The sequence below is a fragment of the Taudactylus pleione genome, unplaced genomic scaffold, assembly GCF_031769625.1.
Source record: "Taudactylus pleione unplaced genomic scaffold, aTauple2 ptg000322l, whole genome shotgun sequence".
NCBI lineage: Eukaryota > Metazoa > Chordata > Amphibia > Anura > Myobatrachidae > Taudactylus > Taudactylus pleione.
The window spans coordinates 4,377,257-4,393,931 of record NW_028284723.1 but is presented as its reverse complement, the minus strand read 5'-3'; the positions used below and the strand labels follow the sequence as shown (position 1 = coordinate 4,393,931).

General features: G+C 44.1%; 1 protein-coding gene across 3 annotated transcripts in view; it reads left to right on the top strand.

Moving 5' to 3' along the window:
• Window positions 1–16,675, top strand: part of USP28 (ubiquitin specific peptidase 28) — a 118,402-nt gene that overhangs the window by 32,918 nt on the left and 68,809 nt on the right. For all 3 annotated transcript variants that reach the window (XM_088443029.1, XM_088443028.1, XM_088443027.1), the window contains exons 9-12: window positions 4,292–4,368; window positions 6,363–6,511; window positions 9,249–9,376; window positions 15,764–15,859. In XM_088443029.1, the coding sequence (XP_088299155.1) occupies window positions 4,292–4,368; window positions 6,363–6,511; window positions 9,249–9,376; window positions 15,764–15,859 (450 nt within the window). The remainder of the gene's footprint in view (window positions 1–4,291; window positions 4,369–6,362; window positions 6,512–9,248; window positions 9,377–15,763; window positions 15,860–16,675) is intronic.

Here is a 16,675-nt window from a genome sequence, read left to right as displayed (position 1 = left end):
CATTCCCCTGCAGTCTTGCCGCACCTGAGCTTTTCCTCCCTCACCCTCTTGCCCCTCTGAGACTCACGGCAGCCATTCTCTGCATTCAGGTCTCCGGGAACACTGGGTCCGGTCTCCCTGTATACCTCTCCCAAAGGCCAGGTTATACAGCGCTATAGCCTACCAGCCACTGTGGTCTGTGTAGTTGAATTTAGTGCCCACTGCAGTTATATTCAATACTCTGCATTTTATGTGACTTGTGCTAGCGCTGCTGTCTGTTTATTTTTCTCAAACTGTCAGCTTATACCTTTCCCTTTCTTTCATTGTAACCATGGAATACTGAGGTATAGGGGGTTTATTTTACTTCACATCTACCTTATTTGTGAGGGCTATCACATTCTGTATATCTGTGTTGCGCACTACACTGTGCCATATTGTACATATATCTGAGTTGCTCACTGCACTGTGCCAGATCGTAAGTTACAATTATCCTTGCAGCTATGTCTGGCAAAGGCAGGAAATGCTCCAACTCTGGTGTCTTGCAAGTCCTGTTTAGGCTTCAGAGGATCTCATTCAAGATGGTCTACCTGGCCCCTCAGCCCCAGCAACCTCTCCTCAGGACCCCCCCTGGGCTTCCTTTTCACAGGTGTTTGCAAAAATTGTGGACCGCCTAGCAGTCCTGGTGGTAGGTTCCCCTATGGGATAGCCACAGCAGGTACTCCCTGCGAATCCTTTGCCTCCCCCATGGGTAGATGTACTTTCTAACTCAGTGCAGAGTATAACAGCTACCTCTACAGCCTTTCAACAAATGCTGCAAAAGGACAGACCCTTACCTAGTAAACCTACCAAGCGTGCTGTGTTATCTTCCCAGTCCACCCAGATGTCAGATTCTGATTTATCATCTGGGAAGGCAGAAGACGCAGGCCTCTCTCACTCTATGTCTCTCTCTCTCTCTGGAAACGAGGAGCCCCCCATTAAATTAAATACACCAGCACTTGTAAGAGCTGTAAAATCTGTTAGTCAAATAGAAGAGACAGAACCTGCTCCTAAGGCAAAAGAGTCATTATTTATGCGACAGAAAGGTAGTTTTCTCAGTTTCCTCACTCAGATCAGCTATGGAATATTTCTAGTAAAAGGTTTCAGCCACCTAAACGCTTGATTTCTTTTTACCCTCTTCCAGTTACTGATTGCACTAAATGGAAGTTCCCTGTGCAGTGGATTTGTGATACGCCTAGTTAAGAACACTACCTTGCCTATCCACACTGCAACCTCCTTAATGGGAGACTACTGACGTGGACCTTCCATTTGGCATTCCTCTTTCCTCTGGTCTCCCTTCTGCCTCGAGTACTTCAGAAGTTCAACAGAAAGGGGGCCACGGTCCTGTTGGTTGGCCCAGACGCCATTGGTACTCCGATCTTCAAAGTCTCTCAATAGACGTTCCTCTCCAACTTCCTCTACGACCAGACCTGTTGTCTCAGGGTCCCTGTCTACATCCGGACCTGGCCCATCTGTCTTTAATGGCTTGGCTCTTGAGACATCCTGTCTAAGGGGTTTTTCAAGCTCTGTGGTCCAGACCATGCTCAGAGTGCGTAAACGGATCTCTGCTAGGATTTATCACCGGGTGTGGCATAAATAATTCCAGTGGTGTGCTACTAGTAACTATGATCCTCAGGTTTTTAGGGTTTCTAGAATCCTTGCTTTTCTGCAAGCTGGATTGGATCTCGGACTCTGCCTAGCCTCTCTGAAGGTTCACGTCTCTGCTCTGTCCATCTGGTTCCAGCGCAGAATTGCTCCTCCACTGGATGTTCACACCTTCCTGCAAGGTGTTCTAGGTATACAACCTCCTTTTGTCCCTCCTGTGGCTCTGTGGGATTTGTCAGTGGTTCTCCATGCACTTCAGGAACCTCCATGCAAACCCCTGGATTCAGTAGATGTCAAATGGCTCACTGCGAAGACTGTTTCTTCTGGCTACAGCATCTGCCCGTAGGGTATCGGATTTAGGGGCACTTTCCTGACGCTCCCCATTTCTATTCTTTCATTCGGACAGGGCTGTTCTTCAAACGTGCCCTGGCTTCCTTCCCAAGGTGGTCTCTCGTTTCCACCTCAAACAGGAAATTGTGGATCCGGCCTTTCAATCACCAGAACTCTCGGCAGGTGAGGCCTCTTTGGATGTGGTCCGGGCTCTGAAGATCTACATGTACCGCATTAGTTCCATCAGGAAATCTGATTCCCTTTTCATACTATATGGATTCCATAAGAAGGGATTGCCAGCTAACAAACACTCTGGCCAGATGGCTTCGCATGACTATCTCGCAGGCTTACACGAAGACTGGCCTTCCTGTGCTGGCTATAGCCTCTGCTCATTCTACTCGCTCTGTGGGTCCCTCGTGGGCAGCCCGCCATAGCGCGTGCCTTCGGACGCCGGGTTCTCCTCTCAGCTCAGGAGCATCCCTGTCCTTGAACAACTGCTTTGGGACCTCCCCATTGTTTCCCTGTGGAGCCCTATGGGCCTTGAAGAAGAAAATGAATTATGGTAAAACTTATCTTTGTTAACTCTTTCTTCGTTGTCCATAGGGTTCACAGGGCACCCACCCTGTCACACCTGGCTTCTATGGGTTCATTCTCTCAAGTCTTCCTTCTGTCCTATTCTGCTCCTGCCTTGGGCTTAACAAAACTGAGTTGACTTCAGGCCGTGGGCAGGGTATAGGGCGAAGGAGCAGAGCATCATGGGACAGGAAAAAGGGGATCGGTATGAAATACCGGTGGCTATTAATTCCGACAGGAGAAGCCCGACAGGAGATCCCGAAGCTGGCTGGTAAGTACCCTAACCCTCCTCTCTAGACTTAACTTGACCCTCCCTTAGGAGTGCCTATCTCTAAAACTGCCTGACCGTAACTGTACCCCCCCCCCCCCGTTCCGGCAAACCAACCCTACCGGGGGAGTGCCTTACACTAACCTACACCCAGAGCGCCCAACCCTCCCCCCGAGGGGTGCCTAACACCAACCTCCCCCCTCCTTTCCCCCCCCCCAAAACCTAACTTTAACCCAGCTACATTCTCCAAACCTAACCCTCCCCCGCGCGGCTAACGCTAAGGACGCCCCAGACTTGCCTCGTTCGGGCTGTCAGCGTTCTGGCGTCGGGATTAAGATAGGCGTCGGTATTTCAGTGCCTAACTAAAGTCCCCTGTCGTGCTTCTCTTGTCGGGATATAGATCGGGTGCATTTAGTCCTCTGGTCTATAAACTGCACCCCGGAAAAAGCTTTGCTGTTGGTATCCGGTCCTCCAAGTACCACCTACACCCCATTGTCTCCCTGTCAACCCTATGGACTTCGAAGAAAGAGAGTTCAGAAGGGTAAGTTTTACCATAACTCTCCTTTTTGTAGCTTATTGTACTAACCTGCAGCAGTCGGGTGCTTCTGTAGGGAGTTTGGGCTGCACATGAGAACTTGCGATGTTTACAAGGTCTCGCGCATGCGCAGTAGGGCTGGACAGGAGGTAAGAGACACTGCATCAGCACTAGGCTGATGCACTGTGGGTCTTGCACTGATTGCTGGAAAGGGAGTTTTTTCCCCCACTCCGGCAGCCAAGATGATAATACATCTCAGCATTATTGCTTCCTGCTTTGCCTTGATCTTGCACTTCTTCCTGTTTGGTTGAATTTTTGGCTGTTGGTTTTCAGTTCTACTGCTGACCTTTTCTTATTTAATGAAACTGAAGAGCAACTGGTGGAATTATATAGAGGAGGAGTGGTTAGAGTTCAGTAAGTACAGTAGTTGTGATTAGTGCCTTACTGTACACCAAGGTATAGCAGTGTGCCCCAAATGGATTCTGAGAAACTGACTTTACAGCAGGTGCAAATGCTGTATATGCTATTTTAGCAAACAGCCTCTCTACTAACAACTCTGATCAGCGGATTGTACTACTGGGAAATAGGGCATGATCTGAGGGCTGGTCTACTAGGGGGCTGGCGCAAAGCACTCGGATCTCCAAACTAGGTCACTGTATTAGTGATACAGTATGCAGCATAATGGTCTCATTTACTGTGTTAAGGTAAATGTCTGTTTTGGAGGGGTGTAAGTCTGCAGACCAATAAAGAAGCTGCTTTGTCCGCAGACTAACACCCCCTCGGCTACTCATACAGCTCTGGCCCCCTCTCCCCGTCACTAACTTCCCATTCATTTGAACAAATAGTTTACAAAATATGAAAGCTTAAATATGGATTTCCTTCCCCAAAGTAGTTGAAAGTAGGGCAGTGTGGATGTGCTGTGTTCTTCGTTTTGTAATCCATTTTATTTTTGCTTTTATGTTTAGGAGTCCAAGAGATAAGACTGAAAATCCTATGGTGCAACTTTTCTATGGTACATTTCTCAATGAGGGATATATAAAAGGTATGTTGTTCTTTTCTTGAACATTTACTATGCTCCTCTACTGTTACAGGCCTAAACGTTATCATTGTAAAACAAAAACATTGCTGTAAAAAAATATTGAGAGATAAAATCAATGTCCAATTCTTGATGATCTCCACTCAAAAGTATTCTTGTTTTCTTCCCTTAATAGTCACTTTCACACCCTACCTGTACAACCATGGGGGTTTCATCGCTGAGCCCCTAGAGGTCAGGAAAACCAAAATCTAATTGAGACTTGAGCAGATTTGTTGGCTTTTCCAATTTGTCTGACTCCGAGTGAGCCACGGCCATTTGCAATTGTATGGGAGCTACAGCCGCTGGAGTGCAGTTCCCCAATGTGGTGGTTATTGTTTGGGATGTTACTGTTTCCACCTAGAATCCAGGATACACTAAAACTGAAATAAATATTTGATATGAAGAAGCTGCTAAGTATAAATATATTTATGTAATACTTGATATATAATGGAGTGCAAGCTGCTCTGTAGCCAGCCAAAAGTGTCTGACTGTCATCCAATGTATTACTGATGGGAAATATGGTTGCTGTATATAGGAAAAATTTCTCCAACGCTAACACTAATTTCAAGTATTTTCACTTCTGATAAGGCCCTAAAACATATAAACATGTTTGTAAATATTTGTAGTCTTTACGGTATTTTAGGCTTAATGGTCCTATGGAAATGTACAGATGTGTCCTCATGCAACTAACCTCCTTGCACGCTAAACAGCCCTTCTAATCGCGTCATGGAGTGGTGTGACTCAGTAGCGATGAGCGTCTTTTTGTGCGACTTCTTACCTTCAAATGCATTTTATTCACACAGTAATGTGAATAGCTAGCACAAGCAGCTTCTGCTGATTAAAATGACATGCAGCATGCCTATGTTCACTGTGCATCTGCGGGCGTATCGGCATGCGAAACTCTACGTTACAGTGTTACAGCCGCTGACACTGTAACGTAGCATTTCACCTGCAGATACATCCGCAGATGCTTGTGCTTGCTATTTGCATCACTGTGTGAATAAGACTGATTTGAAGGTAAAAAGTCACTCGAAAGACGCTCTGCGCTACCGAGGCACACGGAGCTCCCGTGTTGTGTGGCGCGACTTTGTAGCGCATGGGGATGATATGTATGTGAACAAATCTGTAGGTTTTGATTTTGTCCCAGTTCACCAGCTCACAGGCCTAACTCAGTGGACAGGTGGTTCATCTGGTGAATCAAAATAACCTTTTTCTACGTGACTGAGCAGGGTGCCAAAACCTGATTTCGAGTAAAAGAGGTAAAGTAGCAAATCCAAAACATACATAGTTTGATCTTTTGGATGTGTTCCCATGTAAGTGTTTATTGAGATCTGACACATTACAATTTCAAGGATAATATCTGATCTCCGCATAGGAACTGTAAACCTTATGGAATATAGCTACTAACATTTGCCAACACCGTGTATTTGCTAAACCTTGATAATACTTCTAAAATCTGCAGCACTTAGACATAAGGGTGAGCCTTAAAGGGAACCCATTTTCTTCTATACACTAGTAAGCCATATTGAACGGGGCTGGTTTTTAGGATATTTCACCATGGTAGATAAAAATCGAATCAAATCGAATCTGTGTTGTTGCTTGTTAAGGTTCCACAGCACAATACAGTACATTATCCACATCATGTTTCTAGTTGCCTATAAAGCTTCACATGCTGAGTTGACTGTATGCTGTTCTTACGCTGCGTATGCAAGTGCGGGCAATGCAAAGTTGTGGTATATCAATCACATCTACACTTAGGGCTATAAGAGGTAATACCCACATTGGGTGTGTTGGTGGAATTACTGGCCATGCAGAGTTGGATGGAAGTGTAAATATGCCTGTTTCCAAGCAGTGCGGGCAGTGCAAGTATGCCCTGATGATGACAACAACAAAGTGTGTGGATAGGGGTATTTTTGAAACTTGAATATCAGAATGTTTGTGTTCTTTGTGCATTACAACAGCCAAAACATTCTCCAATATTGAAGCCTTCGGTCAATACCCTCTTCAAGTAAATGGATTTAAGAACCTGAATGAGTGTCTCGAGGCGGCAATGTTGGAGGGAGACTTTGAGCACCCACGAGCTGACCATACAATGCAATACAGGCAAGAGGTCAGTACTATCTTATTTTACTCTGGTATGTTATGTATCTGGAAATAGAATAGATTATATCAATGGAGATTTTAAGTTTGTGTAAGTAGCTTGTGGATTGTGCTCGAGAGGCAGGAATCAATTGCTCATTAAAGTTTATATTGGACTTGAAGTTCAGCCTCTCTTTGAACGTCACTCATGGTTATTAACTGAACTGGCTGGAACGGCTTTGATTTCCAAAAGTCATTTGCAAAACCTGATGTCGTAAGTGACTTTCTATACTGAAGCTGATCTTTAGTGTGAATCTAGGATTGCTGTTTTACAGACAACAGCCGGAGCATGCCTGTAGTAGCCTTTTATTCTCAGTAAACGTACAAAATTACACTCAGTGCTCCAAGGTCCCAGCATGTATCATATTGATTTCACTATTCATTTGTTTAAGCTAGGTAAGATGTTGAGGTTGTAAACCTAGGGCCGTATTCAATTTGAAGCGAAAAGCCGAGATCCGCGAAAAAGTATCGCCGATTGCGAGTTTTCGCCAGGCGGAAACTTATCTCTGTATTCAATTCCATCCGCTTTTCGCGTACATGGAAAGTCAATGCAACGTAATAGGTGGAAAAGATTCAACTCTGAATAGCAGGAGAAAAGAAGTGCAAAACTTTTTATTTTGGGGTGCAAAGGTGGGGAAACCTCTCGGCACCCTTGGGACAGGCCCCCCAAAGGATAACTGCTTCAAAAAAACTCTAAAAAGAAAGTGAGGAACACCCCAAAAAAGTACTTTGAATTTGTGGGGGGGGGGGAGCACAAAGTGAGGGGACAAGTTTGCAAAGTAGCGAAATAAGGTTCTGGGGGTGCTGTAAGAAGGTGTCGAGTGTTTTGGGGATTGCAGGTGCTTTTGTGCTGGTGGAAATTCACAATTATTTAATCTGTACTTTAGAGACCTTAAAATATGCTTACACCCATTTTCATGTACCCCAAATTTGCCTGGACTACTTATTTACTCCAAAAAATACTGCTTTATGCGATTTTACACCACTTATGCAAATACGCTAATTAATGGCAATTGTGCAAACTTAAGTACCCCAAACAGTTGTATTATGGATAATCGGGCACTACTACATTGATCCCCAATGTTTCTGCATCTTTTTGGGGGGTTCAGGCTGATTTCCCTGATTCTGACACCACTTTTCTCCTGTTCTGACTTCGCATGTCTCCGTTTTCACGTCTTTTGGAATTGAAAAGGGCGAATCGCGGGTATGATGCGTGATAAATTTCCGCAGCTGAAATACGCAATGTAGGCGAAAAGTCCGGCATGTGAAACTAATTCCGGCTTGTGAATACAGGCCCTAGTTTGAAATTTTCTATCTGAAAATGAGGAACTAAACCAGGGATGGGGAACCTCAGGCCCGGGAGCCGTATAAGGCCCTCTGAGTCATTTGGTCTGGCCCTCTGAGCTTTTTCTGCTATCCTCATCTGGCTACCAGGGTGACCTGAATGGCACCCTGCAGCCAGAATCTATGCAGCAGTGCTGCCTGTAGCATCCTTAGGATACTTCAGACAGTCACACCGGTGCCCTTACAGCTCCCCAGAGAATCCTCAGGATGCCCCGGGCATTGCTGTAATCACTGGCGATTGTGGCTCCGCCCCTTATGACATCATATGGAAAGGGGGCGTGGTCTGCACCAGGCCCTCGAATATTGTTATATCAAAATGGCCCTCGGCAGAAAAAAGGTTCCCCACCCCTGAACTAAACCAATCAGCAACAATGAGACAAACAAACATACATTTTGAGTTTAATCGCAGTATCCCCTAGTGAGCTTTTCAGCAACAGGACAATAAAAAATACATTGTGGGAAACTTGTCTCTCTGTTCTGGTGTAATCCGAGTAATTTTTTCTGAAAGTTAAATGACTTAATGTTACCTCTGTACATTAAAGCAGAGACTGAAGAGACCCGGCATATGGGTCTGTTAAACTACTTATATACTACAATATTGGAGCAGGCATTCGCCAGGTCAAAATGTCTCCAAATCCTTTACCCTGTAGTTTACATAATTTTGGCTGGCTCCTGTCCTCACAGCACCTTGCCTATTCTGTGCCCTGCTGATGGGGCAGTGTGCGGAGAGAGGACACACCCCGTGGCTCCCACTCTGCATGTCTGAATCGGACCAGACCTTGTAGGATTAATCAGGGCCGTAGAGAGCGCCACAGGGGCTCCGGTAAAGAGGGGGCGTGGCCTAATCGTGGGAGGTGTGGCCACGCCCACTTGAAGAATTAAAAAAATATATATATAGCTTTGCAGCAGAGCTGCACACCGGGGAGGGGGTGCTGTGAGCCCCTCAGCCCGGCGTAAAGCCAGAGCCAGTGTGATCGCTCCCCTCCTCAGGCAGAGGAGATTGCTGTGGCTGCTGCTTAGCAGCCGCTAGCAATCTCCCACGTGCTGGGCTGCTGCGAGGGAGGGAGGCGGGAGGAAAGGAGGGGGGGCGGCACCGGACCTGGGCCCCTTTGGAAGCCCAGGCCCGGGTAAAGTGTACCCGCTCCCCCCTCCCCCCCCCCTCTCGGCGTCCCTGGGATTATTATATAGATGAATATTTTACAAAAAAATAAAGAGAACAAAACCTTATCACAGATTACAACAACACAATGCTGTACTCGTCTGTAAACTGATAGATTTAAACATGTCTTTTCCTTGGTCACTTAGTGCACAGTGTAATTTCCAAGGCAGTTGCAGTGTTTGAGTTCTCACTTTCTCCTTTGCAGCGCTGGTTCACAAAACTTCCCCCGGTGTTAACATTCGAACTTTCACGATATGAGTATAATCAGTCCTTGGGGCAGCCAGAGAAGATCCACAACAAGCTTGAATTCCCAGAGATTATATATATGGACAGGTAAGGCATATACTGTATACCGCTGCAACTCATGCCATTGGTATTATTAATATAGAATTATTACAAACAAAATCTGTGTTGAAATTGTCATTCTTCTGCAAAACAAACTAACAGACCTCACACACTGCTAATAATCGGTGACTAAGATCAAGGTGGAGTTGAAGAAGTAGCTTATATAGATATTAGTCTTTGATATTGCACTGCGTTTTTGTTTCATAGTTGGTAGAGTTGATACAAAGTTGGTTGAAGTATAGGTGACTGTGTTGTATCAAAATAGAATGTATTAAGAAGAGGAAGAAGTTGCCAGTGAAGCACCACAAGGGTCTATACTTGGGCCAGTCCTCCTAATATCTATATTGGTGACAATATTAATGGGAATGTGCGCCATTTTGTAGATGACGCAAAGATTAAACACAAAACACAACAGAGGGAAAAGCGGAAGGATGATGGGGCGATCTGGCTGAATTAGAGTAATAATCAGTGTGGCCATTACATTTCATTGGATTTTGAGACTCTAGCACAGGATTCTGCAATTTTTAACACAGGCTGAATTTACAGTGCAAAAGTGCCAATTGCGGAGTAGGGAATGGATCCAGGAGAGTCAGTGTTTCAGGTAACTTTACGGGTAGGCAGACAATAAAGAAGAGTAATGGGGAAGGCCACTGAGATGCCAAGTTGTATAGGTACAATAATTGGTACCCAAAAGCGAGAGGTGCTGTTGATACTGTAGGTCATTGGTGAGAACTTGCTTGGAATTGGATGTTCAATTCTGTAGGCCGTATATCCAAATACTTTTCTTTTTGTGCAAAATAGTGCTAGAAAAATGGTGCATGATCTACATCACAAAATGTAAAAAAAAATTAATAAAACCACTATTTATAGCATAGAACAGAGAAGAGTGGGGATATGGTAGAAGTTATGAAATACACAAAGGGTTTTGCTAAGTACAAGAGAAAAGCATTTTTACAGTGGAAGAGAAATATCAGAACAAAAGAACATGCAGTAAAAACTGGAATGTAGCTGGTTTAGAGGAAACTTGAGGAAGAATAACTGCTATGCTAGGGTAGTACATAGGTGGAATAGCAATCCAACAGAGGTGTTAGGGCTTATATTGTAGGGAACGCTAGCAGATTTGATGGACCATGTTATTCTTGTGCTCTGTAAAATTGTTTCTAACTGTATACATTCTTTTATATACCAGTGTGCTCAATTCCAGGAATTATATTGTGAACTGAACATTTCATATTCTCCTTCATTCAATGGGGGACACTGGGACATGGCTATAGCTGTGGTGTGAGGGGCCTGGCACTTTAAAATGGAAACTTTCTGAAATTGGCTCCTCCCCCTCTATACCACAGCTGTCTGTAGTCTTAACTTGTTTTCAAGTGCTCGTTTTTTTGTTAGGCTGCTGTCAGCCTGATGTTTATTTTTATTTATATTTGTAATATAATTGTGGGGAAGGCTGGGCTGTTGCCGGTAAGGCTTTTTCCAGCTACACAGTTTGCTACCCGTCATGGAAACCATCTTCAGGTGGTTCCGTTGCAGTCGCCGAAGATTTGTGTCAGATATCCCTGAGCTCCAATGGGCATGGAGCAGACCTCTCTTATGATGCAGTAGCGGTAAGTATACTTCCCACTTGACCATTGGGTGTGGAGCAGACCTCTCTCGGATGACGCAGTAGCGGTAGGTATGCTTCCCATTTATGATGGGTAAGCTTTGAAGAAATCATTCACCCTGCTCTATCACCAGGGAGTAGGGCTGGGCGAACGGCATCTTCCACACTGGTAGCGCTAGTTATGGCATCTAGAGACTGCAGGGATAACCTGCTGCAGGAAGCAGCATGTTACATCTGTAATCTCCTCCATATATACTGTATGTAATAGGAGTTTTTACAAAATGATTACTGTATATGACATGGAATTATCTACTGTAAGATTTTTGTGTCTGAGGGGAAGTGTCACAACCATCCTATCACATTGTAGTGTTGCTTGTGGGGTGCCCCAGTGGTATATCCATGAGAGGCTAGTTGACATATGATACCACAGCAGGAATTTTAGAAATACTGTGGGCAGCAGCATGAAACAACACTTATTAACAGAACACATACGTGACTCCACATCAGTGCCCAGATCCCATGCGAGACTGCTTGCGCCGAGCATCTATTTTTACCCGAAAATGTCTGTCACATTGCGACTAATGCTGTGTGTACACTGGCAGATATATTGGCCGATCAATTGATCGGCCAATATATTCTGTATGTGTCGGCCAGTGCGTACCAGCGATATGTGAGTGAACGACATATTGCGTCGGCTTTGCTGCACAGCCGATGGCCGATGCATCTGCACATCGTGCTGTATGTATGTGCGTTCAGCCGACCGCCCGTACACTTGCTGCAGAGGGTGGTGCGACGTGACCACCGGCCAGCGGCACCCCTGGCCAGATAGCAGGAGGTTGTTCAGTGTATATAAACAACCATCGTCTGCAGATATCCGATATCAGGTGTGTACCCAACTTTAGACACACCAGTAGGCTGCACGGATTAGTTTGATATGTGACACTTGTATATCTGTGTGCGATTGAGTCTGAATCTCTATGCGAAGTGCTACGATGCAGCGGACCCGGCTTTTTTCCATGCCAAGTTCCTCTGCTTCGTATACAGACTCAGTCGCACACAGATATACAAGTGTCACATATCAAATGAATCCGTTCCGTCTCCTACTATGATTCATTTTTGGTGAAAAAGACGCTCAGCGCAAGCAGAGTCGCACATGACCTGGCGGCTCACTTGCGCCAGACGTTTCACTCTGTAGGTGTATGAGGACACATCTGTACATAACACTCACAAGTAACTTCTGCTGGACGATTCAAACAAATAGTGCATATAAACACTACAATACTGATTTGTGAATTTCATTCTAGGACTACAGCATTCCTTTCTATTACAGATCCCTGCGGCAGTGTGTCAGTTTGCACACTCTCTGGTCAGTACCTCCTCAGTGAGAAGGTGCTGGCCTCAATTAGTACTCTAGCTGATGCTACTGTAGTTTTAACAAAGCGAAAGAGATGATTCTTCTCTCTTTGACTGCAGTGAAAGAGTGAAGATGGGGCCATCTCTTACTCATTTGCTAGGGATCTGGTCCTCCATCTGCAGAGCCAAGTACAGGACTTGGGTGCAGTGAATTATTTAGTTTCTCTTAAGATCCAATAAATATTGTGCCTTTTACTCAGAGAGAGGAACAGCCATGAGTTTCTTGCAATTGTTTTATGCCCCGGCTAACACTGGACCTAAACATTATCTGATATACAGTATATGTAGTATATGTTTATATGATACCGATTGTATACTTCTTATAAGTGTATAAACCTTATCAGGCCCGTACCGCATATGGGTCATGTAGGTTTACATAATACTGAGAGTGCGCTATATCTCCCTAATTGAGTTTATAGGCATTATACGGTATATGATATCTGTATTATATATGTTTCTGTAATACTGATTATACTCGATCTCTCCTTCTATGTGTTAGCCATTATCTAATATACAATTTGTTTAATGTATGTTTATATAATACTGATTTGGGCACTATGACATTGATTGTATCGCATTGGCCAGTCATTCATCTTGCTGTAATGTTTAGCTATTATCAGGCATTCACTATAAGTTTTCTTTATGCTAATTGTGCACTATCTCTCCTTGCGTCTATATTGTGTGCAATCTATTATACTGAATGGACGTGTCTTCAGTTGTATATGGGCCATGGCTGATGATACTTATCTAGTACCCAGATGGCAACAGGTCACTCAGAAGTAAGTGAGGTTGCCCACCTATTTTAATAGGAAACATTAGAATGTACTCCCCCCAAAACCCCAAGGGGTCCGTCCTATTGAAGGGGGCACCTCTAGGGTGTCTTACTACTTAACTGCTGTTACGTCTGTAGGCAAGCTTTTCCAGATGCATTCTGCCTTGTTAAGTGGGATGTTTTGGACCCAGTGGGGAGGACTCTTAGAGTTGGGTTCATTTCTGCTCGACCATGGTATTGACGACCTGCTTCTCTTTGTATTGAGTGTTTTAGTGTTCAGAAGATTGTGCCCCTATGGAGACAGCCTGTAGGTGCCATGGTTTCAGCCTGACTATGCAGTTAATATGGGCTCAGTCAATTGCAATCATTCCTTCCTTGAGGATTTTATGGATCATTACAGAAGTTGAAACTTATCGCATTCCTCATAAGTAGAAGCAGATACGATGAGAGGCTTTGTAAGTGTTTACACAGGTCTCCTCTACCACCATAAGTGACAACCATGGTAAGTGTCTGGTGGGCTTTCTAACACAGGTTATGTCAAAGGTGAAGAGCGAGAAAGCATGGGTCGTACTGGTGGCACCAATTGGCCAGGGAGATCTTGTTCATGGACCTTCGCAGCATGGTGGTTGCCTCTCCGTGGGGTCTTCCAGTACAGGCCAAACATTTTCTCTGGGGCCTCTTCCGCACTCTGCAGTACAATATCTGGCTTAACTGACTAGCTGTTGGTGTTTGGAACTGCCATATAAAGGTTCAATACGTTTTTAAGAAAGCGTGGTCCAGACAATGTTGAAAGCTGATTCTGACAAAAACAATCAGAGAATCTAAACTATTTCATGGTATACGAGATAGACATTCCTTATACAATCCTTCCAGTTGGCAGGTTTCTCCTTTTTCCTGCAGGAGGGGAAGATTACTGATTTGCAGCTGGGATACTTAAAAGTCCAAGGGTAGATTTACTAAAGTGTCTAAAAATGAAAAGTGGAGGTGTGGCTCAAGCAAAGTTTGTGTACATACATGAAATTCATTTGTTTCATTTACACCTTATATACACAGCCTGAAGGTAATTTTATACCATATATGTAATATGTTTGTGCCTTAAATAAAGTTTGTGAACTTTGAAAATTCATAAAGCAAAGGTTTCACTATCTCAGTCATGCTAAAAATATTCCGTATTTTGGAATATTTGGATATGGGAGACTCAATCTGTACAACCAATTAGATTATAGCTCTTAATTCTCTGTTGCATTCTAGAACCTGGTAGACAGAATCTGATTGGTTGTTATAATTAAAAGCTTTAGTGAATCTACCCCAAAGTGTTTCTGCTTTGTCACTGTTTTTCCTCTCGTAACGCCTGCTGTTACTGGAAAATTAGTCTTCCTTGCTAGTTGTATACTTGGTACAGCCCCCTTTTGTTCCTCCTTTGGTCTCCAGGGTACTTTATTATTGTTCTTAAGTCCTTAGAATTGGAACCATTTGTACATGAATATGACTTGGCAGTCTGTTTTCTCCTGGTTAAACCTTTCACTAAGAAGGTTTTCATAATTGGGAGTTTTGTCCTGACGCTCTCTTTCTGGGTATTCAGGAGGATAGGGCAGCACTGAAGATGAAGCCAGTCTTCTTGTCAAGTCACATTAACCAGGAGACTATGGTTCCGTCTATAGTCCAGAGTAATTCCTTGGTTGAAAAGAACTCTTTATTCCTGGGCATCATACAGTGGACCTGCGGAGGAACCTTTCTGTCTTGTATCTCTCATAAGCGGCGTTGGCCAGCTTCTAAGGAGACCATTGCCCATTTTTTTAAGCTTTTTTCTGACATTTTTACAGTCAAGCAGGTGTCCGTTCCAAGCTGGAGGTCTGCTCATTCTGCTAAGTCTGGAGGTTTCATGGACTATGAGTCATCGTGCCTTCACTGGGCAGCTTTGCAGAGCAAAGATCTGGTTGTTTCTGCACATCTTGAAAAAAAATGTACATGTTTGAAACTTTTGGGTCCAAGGATGCCAGGTTTTGATGTGTGGCACTACACACTGCCATAGAGTGCACTCTCCCTTGAGGACAGCTTTGGAACATCCTCAGTGTTCCAGTGTTCCCCATTGGATCAAGGAGTAGGAGGGATTTTTGTACATACTGTAAAATCCATGGAGGACACTAAACACCTTCCCAGTGCTCTTTGTTTGTTTTTTTTATCACAATCTTCTTGTATGGACTGTGTTGTTTTCTCTCCTTTTTATTGTGCTGCTTCTCTGGCTTTGTTAAAAAAACTGCAGCATCCAGGCAACTTGGCTTTAGAGGGGGAGGAGCAAAGTTTAAACCATTTCAGTTTTAAAGTGCCAGGCTCCTTACAATACTTGCTATACCCCAGTGTTTGGGTCCCCCATTGGATGAAGGATAAAAGTTTTTTTTTTTTTTTTTTTTATGGTAAATACAAAAATCTCACTTTGGAGATGTTGCACTCCCAAAATGCATTTTTAGTAATTCTTAAATGTACAGTATTTTCTCAGTAAGTAATTATCAAGCAAGGAACTTTTTACATCTTCATTCTGTTCACACCATGATACTGGAGACATTGACCTATTGAGCCTTTGTTACAGGTTTCTATACAAAAGCAGAGAGCTGATTCGGAAGAAGCGGGAGGAGATCAGGAAACTGAACAGGTGTTGTGATGACCTACATCAGAAGTTGGAAAGGTAAACTGAGGTCAATAACCATTTCCTGTACTAAACATTTTGAATCAGTGTTGTCAAAATAAAAAAACAAGATAACTAATAAGTTGCAATGCGTTTCATTGTTACTATATACATCATCTGTCCTACGGTTTACATTATGTGGACACAAACTATATTACGATATGAAGTTAATCTTATGAAAGCAAAGTTTTGAAAGGCAGATACATTAAAATTTGGTTTAGTTGGCCCAACTGTGCTTGTATTTCACTATATTGTTGGAGGATTTTGATGATGCTAGTTCATTTTGAGCAAATACAATGCTGAACAAATGGTTTTGGCACATTAGAGATTTGTTTGCTTTCAGCGAACTTGAACACACCAAACTAATCAAAACACAGCGGTTTTTGTCTACTAGACAAAAATATATCCGTTATTTTATATGCAGCTAATGCTGGGCATACACTACCAGATAAAATGTCTGTCAGACCGACAGACATTTTATCTGGCCGGCTGCCAGCCGCAGAAGTCGCCGGCATACACCGTGAGATTTCTCTCGCAGTGTATTCGGCAGACATCTGCGATCCGCCCCCGGGGGAGGAGTCATTTCCCTGTTCCTTCCGTAGGAAGGAACACAGGAAATGTCTGTCTGTCAGCTGCGCTGGGCATACATTGCCCGATGCGGCCGACAGTTTAACGGGAAATATCGCATCGGACGGGCATGCTGGACAATCCAGCATGCCCGACCGAGCAATATTTAACCCTCGGTCGCCCCCCCACACGCTACAATTATCGCGGCGATCCGCCGATATCGGGCGGATCGTCCCGATAATTGTAGCG